Consider the following 20,977-nt stretch of genomic DNA (forward strand, 5'->3'; position numbering starts at 1 on the left):
CAACTGAAATTTTAGGGAGTCTCGAAATGGCCCTCAACTACATTGTAACAGCTTACAAACCAACAGTGGTAACCCATGCTTTGGTTGGTAGTTTCATTGTTCCTACGGAACTAAATTTAGTGCTAGCGAAAACTAATCGCGTGGAACTGTTTTTGGTCACACCTGAAGGACTGAAACCACACAGAGAATGTCCAGTGTTCGGACGCATCGCAACAATAAAACTGTTTAGGGCGCCGGGTGAGGTATGGTTTTTTATTTTCTATATTATCTGTATGATCTTGGTCCAGGAGGATCACTTATTGGTATCACAAGCGGTACTCTAACATATCTGCTTCTATAATGAAGTACTAAAAAGGATAAAAAGGGGGCAGATTTATTGACTTGTTTTCATTTTTCTATTTCTGTTTTGCACTTGCTCTAATGAAAGCGTTCATTCCAATAAAATTCAATCCGTTACTGCATTTGTTTATTAATGCTAAGTTTGAATTATTGGTATATCACCACTCAAGTCCATCAAGCAAAGAAAGCGGCCACTTTTCATTTTATCAGATTACAACTGGAAAAGATAGAAAAGTTGGAGAAAGTTGGATAGAAAAATTGGATAAATTGTAGGATGTGGATAGTTTGCTGATCCTGACAGCAAAGTACCACTTGGCTATAATCCGTTGGACACCAACGAGCGAGTTACGTACACGAGCTTCGGGACACATTGTGGATCGAGTTGGACGACCATCCGAAACAGGAATGATAGCAACTGTTCATTCATCAGGGGTAAGATATTTGTTAGTTGTGTTTAGTCGTCAGTTTTTGACGATACGTTTGGAATTTTTTAGTTGCAAAAATGAATTCTCTTTTAATTGCATGAGGCGACAGATTTCTTGCGCATAATGGAGCGACAACTTTATTATTCATATTTCTTGTAGTTGATGGTATTTCGTTTATACGATGGCCTTTTGAAAGTAGTGCAATGGAATGAAGGAAAAGACCTACGTGGTTTCAACGTTAGATGTGATGATTTATACATCATTGATATAACATTTATGTCAGATCCTGGTAATCATTATTTTTTCGCGGATATTATCGAATTCTGGAGAGATTTCTGTAGCACTGGTGTTTTTTTTGCACAGAAGTTTTCATTGATATAATCCGGCGATTAAATGCAACATCTTTAGCGGGTCATTTGAGAAAGCGACATAATACCTCAAAAATAAAGTTCGGAATACTAAAGAACGCCTGGAAGTATATTTTCAGACCGCCCAACACTTGCCTACATATACCAGGACGATAATGGACGCCATATAAAGGTAGTTACTCTTAATATTGAAGATAAAGAGCTCAGCTCACCTCTTTGGAAACACGATAATCTCGAAGGTGAAGCGAGTATGGTGATTGGTGTTCCAGAACCTGCAGGTGGATGTCTCATTGCAGGTCCAGACGCTATTTCCTATCATAAAGGTGAGTTTTTCTTCCATGTTGGATGTAGTTCAAACTCACAAACGCAGTTTTGCCATATTTTCAAGTATGTTCTGAATTACAATCACATATCCATGAGGAAAACCCTCTGCAGTATGACAGTTTGGTAATAATTAAATATACGCTCGTGAAATATGGGCGATTGTACGTAAATTACCATCTAATATTTACACTAGTAATTAATATCCAGGCCATTGGCTGTCCCATTATTGTTCATAACTGCATTAGATTAACGGCGTTCGTTATGTATTTTTCTGATTCGGGCTGTACGGTTCAACTTTCGTTTAATTATTTGATAAGATCATCATCGTTCACGTTTGTATAGCAACGACAATAAAAGTAACACTGTCTCAGTCAAACAATGGGATCAAAATGTCGATCTGGAACTGCCTACAATTCATGCCGAAGGTGTCTTGTATTGTTGGATGATAATAGCCTTATTGCCTGTCCCTTCTTCACCTTCTTTTATCTCCTTTCGTTTCCCACTTCTTTTCTGTTTAATCATTAGATTTACTTATTCATAAGCTTTTGGCAGGAACATAACAGTATGTTTTTAAAACTTCTAATGATTTTTGCAAAAAACACATTTAACTCACTGTAAATTGCATTCTTTTAGGTGGCGATGATGCCTTGCGTTATGCAGGAGTACCTGGATCAAGACTTCACAATACTCATCCGAATTGTTATGCTCCAGTAGATCGTGATGGACAGCGGTATTTATTGGCTGATTTAGCTGGCAATTTGTATATGTTATTGTTGGAATTCGGCAAAGGTCAGGAACAAGATGAGAGCTCAACTGTGAGTGTGAAGGATATGAAGGTTTGGATTTATTTAAGCATTCCTGAGCAAACGACTTATTACTGCATATTTTTCGTTTATTATAGAGTGCATCTCCCACTGTGCAACTGCTCCTGCTATTTAAGTATGGTTGAATTGAAGAAGTCGCAAGTTTAAGTTCGGAATTACCTACTGGAAGTGACCCGCCATACTGAAGCCTAATATACTTTTATGATTCAGAGGAAATTTCAGTGATCTAAGACATCATTTCACAATGAGATTTGAAGTCTCAGTAAATATGGCAAACTCTTGTCTTTTTTTTTTGCATTCACCTCAATTAAAAGAGTTATTAACTCAAGTAAAGGCTGTAGTAACGGGATATGCATGGTTTTATTTTTTAATGTCTGAACTGTGTTCGTTACCATCTGTAATTCTTCTATTTAGGTCGAAAGCTTAGGGAACACTTGTATAGCAGAGTGCATGTGTTATTTGGATAATGGGGTATGTTTCATTGGTTCACGTTTTGGTGACAGTCAGCTGATACGTCTCAGTACAGGTCCGCTTTTTTGATAGGACAAGTATTTTGCATGCAGTAAACCAAGTAATTTCTCCAGTTCTTGGGAATTTTGTACGAAAATTTCTGGGTGCAGGTAATAATAGAATGTGCCCCAATTCTTGTTTTGAAAATGTAAGTAACTATAACTGTATTAAAAAATTATTTTATTTGTCGTAGTAAGAGTCAAAAATCATCCAGAAAAATAACTGCTTACATCGGAAATACGATATGCTTAATTTAAGTGCAATAAAAGATACTCTCCGATTTTTAAGATATTCCAATTCATTTGATTCCGTTTTTCCTTATATTTATTAAAACTTTCATGGTTTTCTTAATTAAATTCTTTTCCTTTTTTGGTTTAGAACCGCGAGCTGATGGCACCGGCTACATATCCTTATTAGACAGTTACACGAATCTGGCACCAATAAGAGATATGACAGTAATGCGGTGTAATGGACAACAACAAATCTTAACATGTTCTGGAGCTTACAAAGTAAGTTTGCTTTTAATAAAAAAAAATCCATGACCAGTACGTAAACTAATTGAGTAAATTATCAAATCCTCAGTAATATGTTTTTCAGGATGGTACTATTCGTATTATTAGGAATGGAATTGGGATCGAAGAATTGGCCTCTGTAGAGCTAAAGGGCATCAAAAACATGTTTACCCTTCGTACACGTGACCATGAGTTTGATGATTATCTAATTCTGAGTTTTGATAGCGATACACATGTTCTGTTGATTAATGGCGAAGAGTTAGAAGACACACAGATAACAGGTAGCTAATTTCGCATTAGTTATACTTCATTTGATGGTTACAGTACTAATGTCGTCATTGTAGATTATTTTTCCAGCGTGATATTAGTAAATTTGGTTATATTTTACGTTTCAGCTACCATAAATTTCATCAACTCAGGTTTTGGAATTCATTATTTAGTTCCATTCGTTTATTTTCAGGTTTAACCACTTGTTTTTAATTGCAGGTTTCGTAGTTGATGGCGCAACCCTTTGGGCAGGCTGTCTATTCCAAAGTACAACAATTTTGCAAGTAACACATGGAGAAGTAATTCTTATCGATGGTGATAATATTCAAATATGGAAAGCTTCCAAATGGATCACGCTTGTTGCTGTCAATGAAATAACTGGCATGAATTTGTTATTGATCTTACGTCTTTCACCATGATGTAAACTGGCTGATTTACCTCGTTGAGAAGGATAGAGCAAAAAGAGAAAATTTTGCATTTTATTAAACAAAAAGGAAAATAAATGGTACCGTTAAGGATTTATATGTAAATTTGTAGCTAACATTTAACAAGTGGATCAAGTTGTAGTCATGTTTAATTTTTAGCTTGAATTTTTCATTTTCCTAAACCTTAGAGTTGTGTGTATTGGTATGGGATATAGAATAGGTCAGTTTAAATTATATAGGAATTCTTAGCCTGTTGTAGGTCAGTTGGTGATAGCCTGTGGAGCTCTTCTGATATATCTGGAAGCAGATTCTGCTGGTTTTAAATTAATCAGCGAATTGGAATGCGAATTTGAAATTTCTTGTATTGACATCACTCCTATTGGTAAATTGTTCATTATTTATGATAAACTTTTCAGTAGTATTTGAAAGATGAGAAGTATGTGAAATAGAGGCTAGAAGTTCTTCAATACTAGATTCTGAAATCTACACTCTGTTACTCAGTTATAAATCTTAATTCGCAAATCATTCTTTTTTTGATTTCTGCCAGCTTATTATACATGGATCAGGAGAATAGATGATTGTTTTTCATGTACAATCCTATTATGATGTAGGAATTGGTCTTTATTGATATTGGGATTAGTCTGGAATGGTTGCAATTTCGTCATTTTGAGGAAACGAAACACTACGTTCCGAAATTTGTGCTGTTGGCTATTGGACTGATCTTTCGGTTGCGTTACGTACTTTGCCTCAGTTGATGGAAGTAGTTCGGGAAAAAATACCTGGTGATATGCTTTCTCGGTCCATTATGTTGAGTCCGATGGAAGGACACGTTTATTTGCTAGTGGCGCTTGGAGATGGAACAGTGCATTATTTTCAGATTGATATGAAAACTGGTTAGCCTGGAATTACTTGAAGTATTTATCTTTAATTCTGTTTCCAATCGCTGGTCCAGCTGTTAGTATACTCATTTTTCGTGTGATTTTCATTCTAGATTAACACAAAATGGTTTCATGTTTCAGTGTAGGCCATACATATCTTTCTGTTATCAAAGTATCATTTTTCAAACGATATGAGTACTGGGTTCATTTTCCCATGCAAAAATAAGATTCAGTTCTTGTTAATATATATGACTTTAGGTGCTCTTCTGGATCCAAAAAAAGCAACTCTTGGGACACAGCCAATACATTTGCGTAAATTTCGGTCCCGGTGTTCTTCAGTTCATAATATCTTTGTGTGCAGTGATCGTCCAGCAGTCATTTATTCTTCGAATCAGAAACTCTTATTTTCTAATGTAAACCTCAGAATGGTTTCGACGATGACACCACTTTATGCAGAAGCTTATCCAGATGCTTTGGTACTCACTGACGGGAATTCGTTGGTTATCGGTTAGTCTTGATTATCAAATTATATCGCTTATAACACTTGATATACTGCAAGTACCAGTCCTTCTTTTTTAGATTGCGAGACCTTTTTGGCGAATTTTATGTTGATTTCTAGTTTGTTCTTTTTTTCTTAAGTAAAATTAGTGATGTTCAGGAAATCTCCAATTTTTTCCAGGTAGAATCGATGATATCCAGAAACTTCACATCAGAACAGTTCCGCTGGGGGAAAGTCCTTCTCGAATTGCCTACCAGCCAGAAACAAATACGATTGCTGTAACTGTTGAACGATTAGAGGTTATTTTGTTTTTTTTTTTTCTTTACGTAGTGTATATGTGTTTCCTTTCAACATTCCAATGGAAAGATCGACGCAACCACTTCTACTTGATCATGGAGAGTCGGTGCTTAGTATATCATAATGGAAATGTTTAGCTAATACTTCATTTTCCTGCAGTTTGTGGACGCCATGGGAAAACATCATTTTGGCCAATGTGCATCAAAAAATGCAATGGAAACATCAAGTAGTCGGCTGAGTTCCATGAGGCGAGAGCCTACTCCGGAATGTTTGGCTGAAGAAATGGAAGTGAGCAATTCTGTCAAATTAAGAGCCAATTAATTATGGCTTGTTTTCCGTAGTGCATCCATTGAATCACCATAAAACAGTCATTAAAATTGGTTGGGAACCATGAATTTAGGTCTCAGATATTTCGTTTTGAAATTTTTATAAAATACACTAATTTGTAGCAAGCATATACTTTTTAATTCTGTTGTTCGCATATTGCTATAAATGCATCGAGGTTACAGGTCAGTTCAATTTTGTTGCTGGATTCCAATACATTTGAAATATTACATTCTCATGAGCTTGAAGGCAGTGAAATGGCAATGTCACTGGCTTCTTGTCAACTCGGAAATGATAGCCAACCGTACTTCGTTGTAGGCACTGCAGTTATCATGTCTGATGAAACGGAATCCAAAATGGTTGGTTACACAATCACCAGCTTATCCATCCTGGTTATCATCTGCCTAGACTCTAATTTCTGGTTATCCAAGTGAATTTAGCCAGTTCCTCAAATCAACTTGTGATTACAGGGCCGTATCATGATGTTTCAAGCGTCAGAGGGCCCAGAACGTATGCGTTTGGTGTATGAAAAAGAGATTAAGGGAGCCGCTTATTCGATTCAGTCTATGGATGGTGTGTAAAATCAGTCCTTGGAAACATTACATCTCATTTCTTATTCAGCATTTGAAATTGGAAATTCGAAGATTTGAAGATGAAAAAAGAAAGGACATTTTTTGCCATGTCTGACGTCCTGATTAATTGAAAAAGATGAAAAGGGTTTTGTAAGAAATGATCATGTTGAAGTTATTGTATACGAAAACCAAGACATTGCAGGGAAACTGGTAGTTGCAGTCAATAGTTGTGTTCGGTTATTTGAATGGACTGCGGACAAAGAACTACGGTTGGAATGTTCAGATTTTGATAATGTTACCGCATTATATTTAAAGACGAAGAACGACTTAATTTTGGTGGGCGATTTGATGCGGTCTCTTTCGCTTCTTTCCTATAAATCAGTGGAATCAACGTTTGAAAAAGTGGCTAGGTAAGGAGTTCATTTGATCGTTGCTATTTTCTTGATTTTTCTAGTCTTACTTTTATGCATCATATTTAGAATAAGCAAAGAGTTCTGGTTCTTTCATCTGTCTGACTCATATCATATTTTTAAAACGTAATATATGTAATAGTTTCTTTTCTGTCGACATGTGATTTTACTAGGTTTCTTAAATTTGAAGGTTTTGGAGTGGGATCGTAAATTATTTTATTCATGATTTTAAGAGATTTCATGACAAATTGGATGTCCGCTTGTGAGATAATTGATTCTGACAGCTTTTTGGGTGCCGAAAACTCGTATAACTTATTTACAGTAGTCAAGGACTCATTCACAGTGTTCAAAGAAGAAGGGACAAGATTACAAGTAATTATTGTTTTCATTCCTGATTCGGGTATATTGTATCCAAATGGAGATAATATTTGATGACAGTCAGATTTTCCTTTCGGAAATTTCGCACTCTAAGTGATTTTACAAAATATATTGGAAGGCATTCTTTTAGGAATTAGGGTTATTTTACCTGGGAGAAATGGTTAATGTATTCTGCCATGGATCTTTAACTGCCACACAAGTTGATGTGGCGCCGCTGTATCATTCCTCGATTTTGTATGGTACTTCAGATGGTGGTATAGGAGTTATCGTTCAAATGCCGCCAGTGCTTTACACGTAAGTTTATTCTGATTAGTTTAAAAAGCCTGGGAAAATTTATGACAGTCTTAATTTCCGAAATTCTACCTTTTGATTCTGTGATTGGGAGATAGAAGTGGATCTTGATTTCTGCATTTCAGATTCCTACACGACGTTCAGAAACGTTTGGCTGATTATACAGAAAATTGTATGCGAATTTCCCACACACAATATAGAACATTTGAAACAGAGAAACGAAGCGAGGTTCCAAATGGTTTCATCGATGGCGATCTAATCGAGAGCCTTTTGGATATGGGCAAAGATTCGGTGGGACAGATCGTTAACGGACTTAAAATGCCGTTATTGAACAGTAAGGATGCATTATTTTTCGTAATTTTTATTTCCGTTTGCAGATAAAGTCCATGTTTATTTGTTCATTCCACAATTTTCGTCAGCTTCGGGACTTTTTTTTCTAAACACAGGAGTTTTCGTATAGATATTTTAATTTTCCACGAATGCATCCTTCCAACGTTGTCTGAAAGAAAGTCTCGCTTGTATTATGACAATAATTTTTTCAAAAATAAAAATGCCCTGGTCATTATTTTTCTTTGAACTTTCAACTGGGACCTGACATAATTCTCTGTGATTCTTCTGCTTGCGGGAAGTGCAATTGGCTCAAATCTATCAAATTAAAAAGCATTTAGGTTAGAGTATTTCTGAAAAGTTGAAAGTATTTTAGCATGGCAATAAGTTTATGACGGCAATTCATACATATGCTGAAGCTGAGTATTTTTGAAAATAAGCACTAGTTCAGAATTGCTTTTTAAGAGGGTTAATTCACTCAAAAAGATAGAGAGGAAGAAAGAAACAGTGAATATGATACAATTAAACGTAGTGAGAAATACATGAGAAATACATTAACTGAATAAATGATTTCGATAACTACGACTCTGTAGTTGCTATAATTAAGTTGCTTTGAAGTAGGTTGAGTTATCTCAAGGTGTATTCCCGATCTACACTTGGTTTTTTTGCATTCAGTGATAACTCTGAGCTGCAAATTATGCTATCTTGTATTTTTGATCACTTTCTTTTCATTGCAAGCTATCCAAAAAAAACTAAAAATATAGGTCTAGGGACGGTGACGATAAATCTTCATAATGCTTGATTAGCAGGAAGTAATATCTCACCTGCTTTGGTCTTTTGAATTTCAGCATTCCCAATGGCATTAACCTTTTATGCGATTGAACTAAATAGTCTATATTTTAATTCAATGTTTTATAACTATCCATTCAATGTTTTTTAATCTTTCAAGTATTTATTTCATTCAAATAAATTGATATTTTATTCAGTCATTCGAGTAATCACATTACTTCCAGTACCTTCATCCGAAACTACGGAACTAGTGGATGCAACGGCAGAAGATGTATTAAAGCTTGTCGAAGATTTATCAAGGATACATTAGCAGAAAAGATATACACCAGTGTCGTAAGTGCTGTTCTGTTGAGCAAATCGTAAAGTGAAACTGTGTTTAATAGGTAACTGATAATCAGTTAGTTAATCTGTCTTACAAGTTTGATAGTTATTTGCTGATCTCCGCAAAGGTTTTTGCTTCATTAAAATGCTGCGAATTTATATTTATTATTCTCTCATTTGGACTCCCTCTTTGTCCCACCTCAAAAATAATAACTGAAGTTCAAACAAGCACAAGTATTGCCTTAATTCAGATATTTTTAAAATTTTGGCTTCACGTTGGAACCTTCAATTTCCAGTCAAACATTGTTTGAAGTTTCCGGCAAATTTGAAAGCATATTGACTCGAAATTTAGGTTTTCCTCAACTTTGTCAGTTACAGTCTTTTAATTTATGTGATTTAAGTGCAAAATGAAATGTTATAACATGTATTTTTCTCTATGTTGTCAATTTGTCAATTTTCTCGAAAATTATGATATTTATATGCCTATAAATATGTGCTCAACTGTATAAGCAATTCTTATATTGTGCGCAGTTCCCATATTTACAAGCAGTTCTCATGTTTTTCATATGTGCAGGTTACAAGCTGTGTATTTTTCCTATCATTATATACTTCTTGCCGTTTCCTGTTGTTGTGTACTAACTCCATTTTTAACTAGATGAATTGCGTCTCATTTTTTATTCCTTTTGCATTCAAATTGTACCACCTTTGTCTTGGATTGATGACAGCTTTACTGCATGCAACATTATACAGTTGTTTAATGTTTCTTTTTGAATCATAGGGAAGTTGAAAAAAAAACGGAAAAATCATTGTTGTCAACTTTTTTCACGTATTTTCCATTTAGATGTAATAATTGTCCTGCTGACTTAGCTTATGGTACCATGGGGTTCTGTGCATCTATCAGTTTCCATGATTGCTAATGAACAGAAACATCTGCTAAACCAGTTTTGCATTGAAGGCAACGGACATTTTGGTATTCATAATAAAAGGCCAGCAAACGTTTCGAGACTCATTTTCAGCAAAAGACTTCGCAACATCTGGTTCATTCTGCGTAGCTTCTGGTTAATTTCCGAACTACAAAGATCACGTCAACTTCGAACTCCTCCAACCCTAAGGAGGATGTTGTGGCTAGTGTCGAATTAATTGAACTACTGTTATTGAGGCATGCTTGAGAGACGTGCGATTTGTAGATTGCGGGCCGCAATTGTAGGAAATAGGCGTGGAATTGGATTAATTCGACATTGCCGTGTGGTGGTTCTGCCTGTCATCACAGTCTTGGGGTTAGTCTGGAAAATCCGCATTCGATATCATCGTACGCTCTGCATTCTGAACTTTCCAGTTGTGGCTTAGTGCATCGCAGCCTTGCATTGTTTTTTAAAGCTATTGTTGCGTGTTATATATGAATAAGTATACGCCGCGATATACAATTCTTCAATTTTCGGTGGTGATGTTAACGACGTAATCGTTCTGATATCCGTGATCCGTGAAATCAGTTACTTAGATCATTCTTTCTTTCATGCTTTTAGGCTCGATATCACTGTGCTAAAATTTCGAAAATGTCAAAAATGGGGACGATCAGTTCGGATACTGATCCGGACACAGTGACAATTTTGCATCGTCGTGGTCCAGCACAAAGAACATTACGAACAGCAGCAGTAAGTTTGTTCTTATATTAAAGTCAAGTTATGTATCGTAAGTGATTTCGTACTATGCTTCCTTGCTACTGTTTATTATTTTCTCATTGTTGATCTCATTACGACCACTGTATTGGGAAGATACTAGTGTTAGATGTTTTGAATTGACATAGACAGTACTCACTGTTGCAAATCTATGAAAACGTCTACAAATTACAGGAGTATTCCAAATAAATTATGCACATTAGACTCTTGCAAATTAGATACTAGTTCATAAAGTCAGATTCTGTTGGGATAAGTTTTCACGTTACATCCAAGTTCTCTTATGTTACAGGAGTTAAATGCAGCACAACGGCGTGGAATGGCTATTGAGACATCGAAGAAAATGATGGCTGGTGGTAATAGACAACATCATGCGACAAAAAATACTGCAAGGTTATAGTTTTTTTATTGGTGATAATTAAACTAAAAAAAAAAAAAAGAATCGCACAAAAACTAATCATATCATTGTAGGGAGATCACCTTGCGGAATAATTGGCATAAACATAAATTACCTGTTAGTGATAGCCAAGTTACTGCATTCGCATACGTTCCCAATTGTAATCTCGAAATCTTTATATCCTACGTCATCAATGTTAACTTTGTGTTCATTGAAGATTGGATGAAGAAACTGAGGAGTTACATCATGAGCGTGTTTCGCTGACACTTGGCAAGGTGATGCAACAGGCGCGACAGGCTAAAGAATGGACACAGAAAGATCTGGCTACTGTACTTTTTTTTGCTCTAAATCAGACTTGAAGGGACATTTTAAATTGTAGTTTTTATTTTTTATATATTGGCTTCGATCATTTCAGCACATCAATGAAAAGCCGCAAGTAGTGGCGGAGTATGAAAATGGTAAAGCTGTCCCTAATCAGCAGGTAATCATTAATTTGTCTCTCCATGGTCTTTTTTGTTTCGTCTTCCATTACTTTGAGTTCCTAATTTACTTTTTATATATTTTCATTAGAAAAAAGTCGATTCCACTTATTCTTTACAGATTCTAGCAAAAATGGAACGAGCGCTAGGTGTAAAGTTGCGTGGTAAAGATATGGGTCAGCCACTGGTTAACAAAAGCGCACCAGTCAAAAAGAAGTGAAGTGACTATTGGCGCCTTTTTATTGGAAAAACACGTGTTTCACATGAAATCATATTATACGGAGTCATTAATATGGAGTAATTTGTTTTTTCTACTCACCATTTCGATGACCTCTCAGCCGTACCAGCTACACCAATGGATAAAACTTGATATCCTTATATTCCTTTTTCATGATTTCATGAAATTTAATCCAATTATATGATCGTTCTTAAGTGCTCAATTCATTTGAATTGGTATGGATTTTTTTTTTTTTTTGACACCGGCATTATAAAAATGAAGGACTTAGCGGCTCGTGAAAAAGGTCCTTTGCAATATTCTTAGCAAAACTCCTCGTCCAGTAAAACAGTTCTTGTAACTTAAATGGTAATTTAGGTAAGGGAGAGCTAGTTTGAAAAGAAATTTTTCAAGTTTGGAATAATCTTTTAACATATATAAGTAGCAATAAACCTTGCAGTCTAGCTCTCTCCTTTGCAGGCTTCACTGATTTTTTGAGCCTATGCAGGCTTCACTGATTTTTGCAGTTTTTTAATGTGAAACAGAGTTGAAGAGGGAAATTGCGTCCGCGATTAATTCATTATTGATGTGCACTGTCAGCTTACATTGCGCGAGATTAACTGGCAACACAGGATTATTTTTTGCTGGTCATTTCGGTAGTATTTTATCTCTCTACTAATGTTTAGACACGAAAATAAGGTAGTAACTATCTTACTTCACTGGTCACGAACAAATTTCTCCCGGAAGTTCTCAATCGTACTTACGCATTTCATAAATTCATCCGGAACATCCTTCACTTGTAACATCTGCTCAATGTGTACTACTAGAATGTTAATGCATGAATTTTAAGCTTTGAAAAGGTCGCAGTACTGAAAGTGGACTTCAAACTTTTTTTACGGGAAATATTGTGGATTTTGTGTTCAAGGCTATCGTTTCTTGATAATTTATAAGGAAATGCATTTTATCTGCTTGATTATGTACATAAAATTATTGACTACAAATCCCATCAACTATCATCATTGTATAGCTACGGCTTTATCGTTTTTAAATTTTTGTTCTTGACTTCGTCATTACTTTCTGCTTACCTGCATTCTTTTCTCTTATAATAATACTAGAGAATAATACTAGAGAAAAATATTGTAAGCAATTTTAATATATTCAAGGTTGAAGTTAACAGTTGTCTCGGATTGAATAACTGATGTTTTGGATGGAGGTAAAGTTCTTGAGAATTTCTGAGTTGCATACTTCTGAGCCATTTGAAAACTGGTAAACTTGATAAATGTAATCAGAAACCCAGATTATAAACTACTTATTTCTAGTGGGAGATTAACAAACTAATGAAGGATCGAACGTTGTTAACTTGAATGCTCCCGTAGTTTGACAATGGATAAGCTTGAAGTAATGGTATATAAACGGTTTCAGTGAGGCATAAGAGGGAATGTGGCGAAATTACAATATCCCATTTCTTAAAAACAATGAATTAAGTGTACTTTGTTGATAGGTATAACTGAGATTACAATGTCGATACACTGAGTGTTGATCTTGAAGCTGTCTTTAAACACATAAATTGGCAGGATGGAAATGGTAAAATATGATGAGATTTGATAGGAATTCGTGAGCTGTGAGCAGTAGTTAAAAACTTCTTGCTATTACTTTTATATCAATTTCAGTATATAAAAGGGGATTTGCAGGAAAAGAATGATTGTGAAGGAATCCATGCGGTTCAACACTATATGACGATGGCTGTTTTTTTTTGATTACTAGAAATCACACGCAGTGGTATCAATAGTTTTAGTCTAATTACAATCGTAGGCAGTAACAGATCGATTATTAATTTGAAGGTAAATGTGAAGGGATAGGAAAACCTTCTGTAATACAGAATCAAATTTAAATCTGAAATCCATTGAGTGGGATGGAGGTGCTCGTTTGAGACCCAAGGTTATACTATTGTCATGAAGTTTGGAATAAAAAAGCAAGATTATCCATAAGATTTCATTCTTATCATTGTTGCTTTAGATCTTGTCACTGTATGTTTTGCATCGTAACACTCATTATGACGCTGATGCGAATCATAGATATTCAGCAGAACAACATTGTGAGCAGGGGGTACGTATATGTTTTGTTGATAATTGGTCCAAAGCAAATTGTATAAGTATAGCAAGATAGCGGTGCTGACAGTATTGAAGAATCGACCCTTAGAATGCTGGAATATTGAAAGCTCAGATATATATTCTCAGTCGATGTTTTGGGATGCAGTATCAGTGCATTTCTCATAATGACTGCTGAATTGAGTTGAGTTGCTTGACCATTCTGTAAAAATAGGGAATATCTCAGAGTCTCTCATGTAATGAACAAACTTCCATGTTTTATTTACCTTGTTCCAATAAAATTGATAAAAAAAAAACTGATGCCCGAGGAATTCTTCTACAAAAGCAAAAATTTCAAGCCACGCTAGTATTTAAATGTACGCGTTCCACAATGGTTTGAGTACTTATTGTTTCTTACTGGAGGAATTACTGCCATTATGTCGCTACGTTTCATGCGTTAGCAAAATCCTTTTTTGACAGATTCATGTCCAGTATTCGACCAGAGTTCATACAAAGCACAGAATGCTTTCCATGTCTGGTAAAATATAACTTTACATAGAACTGTAATTAAATTCGTGGATTTCGAGGGATGGACTATTTCCGTATTAACCGTGAAAATATTGCAATTTCCAAACTTGTTGCATTCCTTCAATCTCCAGATGACCTCTTAATGGAAGCAAAGGAGCGCAGTCGTTATGAGTAACATCCATCGGCTTCCCGATGTTTTTCATTGAACGGTAGTAATATGATAAATAAAGACAATCATGACAACCAATTGGTTGTCAGTCCCTTCTTCAATTTGAACATTACTTTTTTGTTTTCACCATAGAAAGAGGTAAGTACTAACACGTCGGCGGTAACATATGTGTATGTACCAAATCTGTGGCAAAGAATAATCAGAAATCATTACAAAGAAGTACGTGACAAATCAATATCGTGACAAAAACAAAGACTTCCGATTAGCAAGCATTATTTACAGAAATCAATAGCATATGAACCATTGATTTTCTTGTTGGGAAAAAATTTGGATGGAAAAAAATTCTTATGAGGGCTAGATTTCGACCTCATCGGAAAGACAAACAGGCAGTATTCCCTGTTCTGTTCTTGAAGGATCAATGATTTATTGTATGCAGTTTGACATTTGCCAATTCATTCACAGAAGAGACACTGAAAAGAACAATAATAATTTAATTTTGCAAAACAAGAATATGGAACAAAAAAGCCAAGCTAGTAGTAAAGGCCTATAAATGTGCTTATAAAAACATTATACAAATGATCCAAGTGCACAAACGTACACGTACACGTATACATGCATACGTTTATGGATTCGCATGTGTCTTAAATTATTTGCTTGGCAAAAGCAAAAATGGTAAATATTTCTAACATCAATGTTTTTGTTTGAAAGTACTGTTATAGCTCAATGCTAATTGGTAACATTTGTTTCGGTAAAAGCTGTAAAACGGAAATAGCTGGGTAGTTTGGGTTTCAACTGCAGCAACATCATAGATGAAAGTATTTGAAATTGTTCCCTTAATGCTCTCATAAATCAGTTTCAAGAAAAGTATTCTCTTTACTCACATCACCGTCCGGCTGTTTCTTTGCTTGTTCATTTATTATTTCTGACTAAGATTGCCCCATCTTCGCTCTCACCAGCCTTCTTTGATTGCGATCGATGATTAGCGTGTTCTTCTGTTCAACTGAATCCTCTACATTTAACCTTTCATTAGATTCATAAATCAGCATTTAGTTTCTCATCTTTTGCTTCTTATTTTTTGGTTCTTGGTATAGCTCGGGAAATATCCTGTCGTTATTGTTTCCGGATGATTAAATTGCTGGATTATCAAATAAGCTTACACTCATTTTCACTGACATGCCACTTCTTGGTACGGTATTACTTATCACTAACTTCTTATTGCAATTTTTATTGCTTCGTTTTCTCTTTCCCTGTTTTTTCGATCAACTTCTTGATTTTAGCTTATTAGTTTTTTCTTCGTCCTTTCAGTTCCGGAAATCCCACTCGACACTTGGTAAAAGCGTTCATTTATGCTATACATTTCCTTATGACTTTCGTCTTGCTTTTAATGCCACGCACGCTGGCATAAACACGCAAGTTATGGATTTTATTCCAAAAGTACGTTTCGGAAATGATTTACCTAAAACCAAAATAATGGTTTCATCCCGACTCATGATCCTGCTCGATCGGGATGTCCAGTAGATTTTGACAAAAACTCAACTTCAAAAAGGTTAATGCCAAAAAAAGCAGGATTTGTTTGGAAAATTCCGCTCCCTATCAGAAAAAGTGCTTAACGAGCTTAGAGCAAATAAAAAAGTCCAAATGTGGTGTGTCTTCAATACCTCAGTCATAACATCTAAATTTGGCAAGTCCTTCCATTTGCTTCGTCGTTCATGCACGTCTCGTAGATTCCTAATATTAACTATTTCATCAACTTTCACTTTTTCTGTGGTGAAGTTGGACCAGATTGGCAAATGAAATCACTGAGATGAATACTTTTGTTGAACGGACATTCAGAAACAAAAATAAAAAGTAAAAAAAAAGCTACCAGTTGTTGAAAATGAAAAACTTGATAACGGAAAAAAAATTACAAAAAAAATTAGAGGATGAAAATAAGAGTAACAAAGTGCAAATAATTTGAAATGATGGATAACACCTATATCAAAAAAGCAATCTTAATGAATAAAAGCACAAACCTATTATTATATTACGTAATATATGAGGCTGTTGGTGGAACTTACAACCGAAAGAACATTCCATGCGTTCTTTTCTCAGTTGTCTAAGGATTCAAATTTCCTTTCAGTCTATAAAAACCTGTGCCTAGAAATGGAACAATTCTGAATTAGACAGTAGCAATGCTCGGGAGAGCCATCTCACCAAATCCTATTAGAAAGAAATTCAACGAAAGATTACCTCAATTTTCGTATTCCGTTAAAATATTATCCAAGAAAGCTAATAGATTTCCTTGAGAGATTTTGAAAATTGGTGGAAAAATTAAGGAGGAAAGCTATGATTAGTTATGTTTCTTGCTGTAAATTTAAGTGTTTGTTTGCTTCTCATGTTTCCATAAATTCAAGGATGCAACATGGAATGGATATTGTTTATACTATTGCCTAATATTGCTAATGCCTTGTTTCTACTATCCCGAGTACAGAGTGTCGCAGTGCAGGGAATACTGCTGTGTGAAGGCAGACCGTTATCGGATCATCAAATAATTCTCATCGATCACGATAGTTCGTCGCTTCAGTAATTGCCTTGTGCAAAATCATTTCAAAATCCCCATAAGCACACTTTCATAAGCTACTTTTCACGACTGTCTGACTAATTTATCAATGCAGAGAAATATTACAAAAATTCATACTATCTTGTAGGATATTTACAATGAGAGAAATCATAAGTCAATTTTTAAGTTTTTCAAAATTTTAAAAGTCGGAAAGTTTCAAAATTTTTGAAAAGCTATAAGATTTATCGAGATAAATTTAGGACTTCAACGATATTTTCGAGCGAAATATATTTTAAGATTATAAGAGTAAATTGCATTACTTTTTATGAACCATTGCTGATTTATACCTCACTTTTTAATTTTTTCAAAAGCATTCATTTAGAACTAGACCCCGATGATATAATGGCAACGAATGTGACAGACCAAAGCGGACACTTTTATGTGCATGGTAACGAGACTGAATGGAGTACAATCGATCCTGTACTTGTCGTTCGTCATAAGTGCAACGACGGTGGAATCGTAAAGTTTTAATCCCTTTCATTTCACTAAAATAGCGGTTCTTCAATCAAGTGCAAAAATCTTTCGGATATCTTTTTATACAAGTTCCTTGAATAATTGAACGCCACTTTCCCAAGTTCTTATGCAAAACAGCTATATAAATTTTCAACAACATGTAAATTATTATATTTCCTTGTACTAGCATCGTTTTTCTTTAGCCATGCGACCGTGAATGGCGACTGGGAATTCCAGTGAAATATATAAGTAATGAAGGAGATGTACAGGATATCATGGACATTGGTATTTTGAATGCTGAAGTGGTGTTCTATGGCGAAAAGCGTGAGTGCCTATTCTAACTTGCTCTGATAATATTCGAACAATAATAACATACCGATAATTTATGAATTATTCTATTCGTTAAAAGGAGAATAATTGCTGCTATGTCAAAATCATATTAACTGTAAAATCTAAGTTGCTAAATCCTTTGGTCCATTACTGTAGTGGAATGTAACATTTGACATTGTCTCATATTCTAGAGGCCTTTGATAAGTTGTCAAATATGAATATTTGTACCATTATATGTTGATAAAGTGTTTGTTTTGTGCTGTATCACAGATTCACTGAAAATCAATGTTATAACTAGCAACAGACATGAAATGAAATGAGTTAGTAATATTTGTAGCACCGGCCTAAAGTTGTTTGTCAAGGAATCTACTCGGACAATATTATTCGTACCTTCATTCATCAAGAGTTATACAGTCTGAGCACACAGACTCATAGTAAACATTTATCATCAGTTAATTAAGCTTTTCCATCCTCCCCACTGATTACTTGATTATTATAACCAACGAAAGGGAACTTATTGCATTCCAGATATCTCATTTTCTCATTTACTGATGACAGACACACTCCGACGAACAGAGGGCTCAGGCTATCAAGAGCAAAGACAAAAACGCGCACAAGCATACTACATAGTGACAGACTGACTGCGTAACATCGACAGCTGTCCGCAGTGAATGGCTCCTAATCATTATGAAATCATTATCAGCAATCAGCAACACTTTTCATTTTCGTATTCAATCCAATCAACCCAGTGCATTCCTTCCTTTGATGCATGAATAGACAAACCACTTGTGCCCTCGGATTATCCCAGTGCCCAGCCACTGAAATTTTTAGCTTGATGATGTGATGAGGTACCAAATACTAGAAACTAGGCCTTATCAAGTATTAAAGTTTGATAGTTATCATACCTCCAGTATCTCACCCTTATTACTTATCATTATTCCGTCCTATTTCTTGCCTTTCTTGTAATTGCATGATTTTCCGGAAGACCGGGTGGAAATACTTTTGAGGTTTCTGCTTTTTAAATTTCGTGGATTTTTTCTACAAAATTCCATAATCACATTTGAAGGAAGAAATAAAAGTATTCATTTGTCACGAAATAAATACTCCTACACATCATTGAAGATTTTTGCTGTTCCAGTCGAAATTCCTGTTGGCATTACAATTTAACCTTTTCAAGTTGGTACTTCTCATTCCCTCCTTAACAACGAATCATTGTGCATCAAATGTTTGTTAATGACAGCTGTTGTTGTTCAGCATTGTTTCTCAGTTTTTGAACGATGATTTTTAAAGAAATGATCAAAATTAAGCCAAAATTTTTGATCTTCGGTTTAATTATCCGAAACGAATAGAGTTAAATTTCGGAATAAATAATTGCTGCTCCAGCTGCTGCAAGGATTTCAGAACAAAATCGTCGTCTAAATGTTTCAACGCTTTTATCATTGATAGAAGTTGCGTTTACTTAAATATCTTTTTACAGTGTGTATAAAATAAGTTACTGGTAATATAATAAAAGCACTGTATCAAAACAGGAAATATTGCGAGTGCTTTATCACTTCTCAGGTAACAAAATAACAATTAAAACCAAGACTTTTCAACACTACATCCGTCCACTAACGAAGCTATGAGAGTTTGCTTAAATTCGAGATTGGAATTTTTGGGAACATGATTCAGATTTTGTAGAAAAAATGTGGTTAGTATTTTCTCTGACCGCCTATATCGTTATTACAATGGTGCATACAGCTAATGCATTCCTCGAACAAAGCGTACGCGTCAGAGGACGACTTCTGTGCGGTTCCCAGCCAGCTTCCAGTATACTGGTGAAATTGGTCGATAAAGATAATGGTAATGGGGCTTTTGTTTTTTTTTAGATAATCACACTTCGTTATCATCCCAGAATTTCCTATGAATTTTAATGTTTTCAATGTAAGATTAACGGATTATCACAAGTACCTTTGACTTTTCTTTCGGTTCCATTATCAGGATTATAGATATCGCTACCCCAGATCATTGTAATGAACAGTAGGGTCACCTATTTGCAGGTCCGAACCCGGATGATTTAATGGATTCCTGTTATACGGATAGTGGTGGTAAATTTGATTTACAGGGCAATTCATATGAATTATCGACGATTGACCCTGAAGTGCGGATTTATCACGACTGCAATGATTACGGAAGGGTATGTGTCATTCACTTTCTTTTAAAATAGATTTCAAAAAACGACAAATGAGTAAATCATGAGATCGAAACGTTTAAACTTGTTTGATTCAAACTACAGGCATTAATTTATTAATTACTGTGACAATTACTGTGAATTCTTTCATACGGCGATCCACAGTTGAGCTACTCGGAACTGACCAAAGACTTCAGGATAAGTGATGATAGTGTACATGTGCGTATTTGTGTTTGTACAGAATTTGAAAAAAGAACGGTCTTTTACGAAGTGGTTGAACAACAGAAAGGGAAAATTGTAAGATTATACATATCGTGCAGAAAATGAACCCTTTGTAGAAAACCGTTTGTGAGTTGAATATAACATGATGTGAAGAATGGAATAACTGTTGAACACAGAAACCTTCATAAGTGATGGGAAAAAGATAAAATTAACATGAATGGAATGCGAATCTTTATGGAGTAATACTGAAGACAAGAAAGTATGAACTGATTAGACGAGTTGTGATTGCTTAGTTGTTCCGAATATCATTACTCAAAGTAATGTCATCAATGGATATTGCAAAGGTATTAACTGGTACCATTGCTAGTGCTACTCCACTGTAACTCCTACAGAAAACCCATGGTTTGGGATGGCCTTATGGCCAAGTACTAAAACACAGAATGATCTGATTAACATGTCTTTTCAAGACTTTCCTCCTATCGTAAACCAAATACAGATATTTCGAAGGATTTAATTTGATAGCTAGAATATCTTGAAATCAACACAAAACTCCCTGATATAAATGAGTAAACACCT

General features: G+C 35.2%; 5 protein-coding genes across 5 annotated transcripts; 4 read left to right on the forward strand and 1 right to left on the reverse strand.

The window, feature by feature from the left end:
• The first annotated feature begins 6 nt into the window (after nt 1–6).
• On the forward strand, nt 7–9,331 carry LOAG_18703 (CPSF A subunit region family protein). The gene is made up of 21 exons (XM_020451366.1): nt 7–242; nt 613–771; nt 924–1,053; nt 1,252–1,455; nt 2,090–2,292; nt 2,695–2,806; nt 3,169–3,299; nt 3,388–3,583; nt 3,789–3,950; nt 4,254–4,376; nt 4,666–4,887; nt 5,131–5,379; nt 5,552–5,670; nt 5,828–5,956; nt 6,178–6,351; nt 6,463–6,565; nt 6,767–6,974; nt 7,208–7,346; nt 7,483–7,646; nt 7,769–7,977; nt 8,984–9,331. The coding sequence occupies exons 1-21, from the start codon at nt 27–29 to the stop codon at nt 9,067–9,069; spliced, it is 3,438 nt and encodes a 1,145-aa protein (XP_020304856.1). The 5' UTR covers nt 7–26; the 3' UTR covers nt 9,070–9,331.
• A 1,266-nt stretch (nt 9,332–10,597) lies between these two features.
• LOAG_05345 (MBF-1 protein) lies at nt 10,598–12,139 on the forward strand. The gene is made up of 5 exons (XM_003140882.2): nt 10,598–10,732; nt 11,046–11,146; nt 11,368–11,479; nt 11,566–11,631; nt 11,751–12,139. The coding sequence occupies exons 1-5, from the start codon at nt 10,634–10,636 to the stop codon at nt 11,847–11,849; spliced, it is 477 nt and encodes a 158-aa protein (XP_003140930.1). The 5' UTR covers nt 10,598–10,633; the 3' UTR covers nt 11,850–12,139.
• A 1,682-nt stretch (nt 12,140–13,821) lies between these two features.
• On the reverse strand, nt 13,822–14,640 carry LOAG_05346 (hypothetical protein; the record flags this gene model as incomplete). The annotated part of the gene is made up of 2 exons (XM_003140883.1): nt 13,822–14,046; nt 14,566–14,640. The coding sequence occupies 2 exons, from the start codon at nt 14,638–14,640 to the stop codon at nt 13,822–13,824; spliced, it is 300 nt and encodes a 99-aa protein (XP_003140931.1).
• A 2,371-nt stretch (nt 14,641–17,011) lies between these two features.
• LOAG_05347 (hypothetical protein) lies at nt 17,012–18,170 on the forward strand. Its single transcript, XM_003140884.2, has 3 exons — nt 17,012–17,176; nt 17,549–17,685; nt 17,883–18,170. Exons 1-3 carry the CDS (start codon nt 17,029–17,031, stop codon nt 18,018–18,020), a joined length of 423 nt encoding a protein of 140 aa, XP_003140932.1. The 5' UTR covers nt 17,012–17,028; the 3' UTR covers nt 18,021–18,170.
• Nucleotides 18,171–19,683: 1,513 nt separating this feature from the next.
• LOAG_05348 (hypothetical protein) lies at nt 19,684–20,215 on the forward strand (the record flags this gene model as incomplete). Its single annotated transcript, XM_003140885.2, has 2 exons — nt 19,684–19,851; nt 20,049–20,215. Exons 1-2 carry the CDS (start codon nt 19,695–19,697, stop codon nt 20,213–20,215), a joined length of 324 nt encoding a protein of 107 aa, XP_003140933.1. The 5' UTR covers nt 19,684–19,694.
• Between the last annotated feature and the right edge of the window lie 762 nt (nt 20,216–20,977).

Source organism: Loa loa (assembly GCF_000183805.2).
Source record: "Loa loa unplaced genomic scaffold supercont3.455, whole genome shotgun sequence".
Classification (NCBI taxonomy): domain Eukaryota; kingdom Metazoa; phylum Nematoda; class Chromadorea; order Rhabditida; family Onchocercidae; genus Loa; species Loa loa.

Excerpts from the sequence above, each read along its gene's own strand:
- LOAG_18703 (XM_020451366.1), top strand. The coding sequence starts at position 27 with ATGGCCCTCAACTACATTGTAACAGCTTACAAACCAACAGTGGTAACC. Across the intron at positions 3,584-3,788 it reads AGAAGACACACAGATAACAG|GTTTCGTAGTTGATGGCGCA; the intron begins GTAGCTAATTTC and ends TTTTAATTGCAG. Across the intron at positions 6,352-6,462 it reads ATGAAACGGAATCCAAAATG|GGCCGTATCATGATGTTTCA; the intron begins GTTGGTTACACA and ends TTGTGATTACAG.
- LOAG_05345 (XM_003140882.2), top strand. The coding sequence starts at position 10,634 with ATGTCAAAAATGGGGACGATCAGTTCGGATACTGATCCGGACACAGTG. Across the intron at positions 10,733-11,045 it reads GAACATTACGAACAGCAGCA|GAGTTAAATGCAGCACAACG; the intron begins GTAAGTTTGTTC and ends CTTATGTTACAG. Across the intron at positions 11,480-11,565 it reads CACAGAAAGATCTGGCTACT|CACATCAATGAAAAGCCGCA; the intron begins GTACTTTTTTTT and ends CGATCATTTCAG.
- LOAG_05347 (XM_003140884.2), top strand. The coding sequence starts at position 17,029 with ATGGAATGGATATTGTTTATACTATTGCCTAATATTGCTAATGCCTTG. Across the intron at positions 17,177-17,548 it reads AATTCTCATCGATCACGATA|AACTAGACCCCGATGATATA; the intron begins GTTCGTCGCTTC and ends GCATTCATTTAG. Across the intron at positions 17,686-17,882 it reads AGTGCAACGACGGTGGAATC|CCATGCGACCGTGAATGGCG; the intron begins GTAAAGTTTTAA and ends GTTTTTCTTTAG.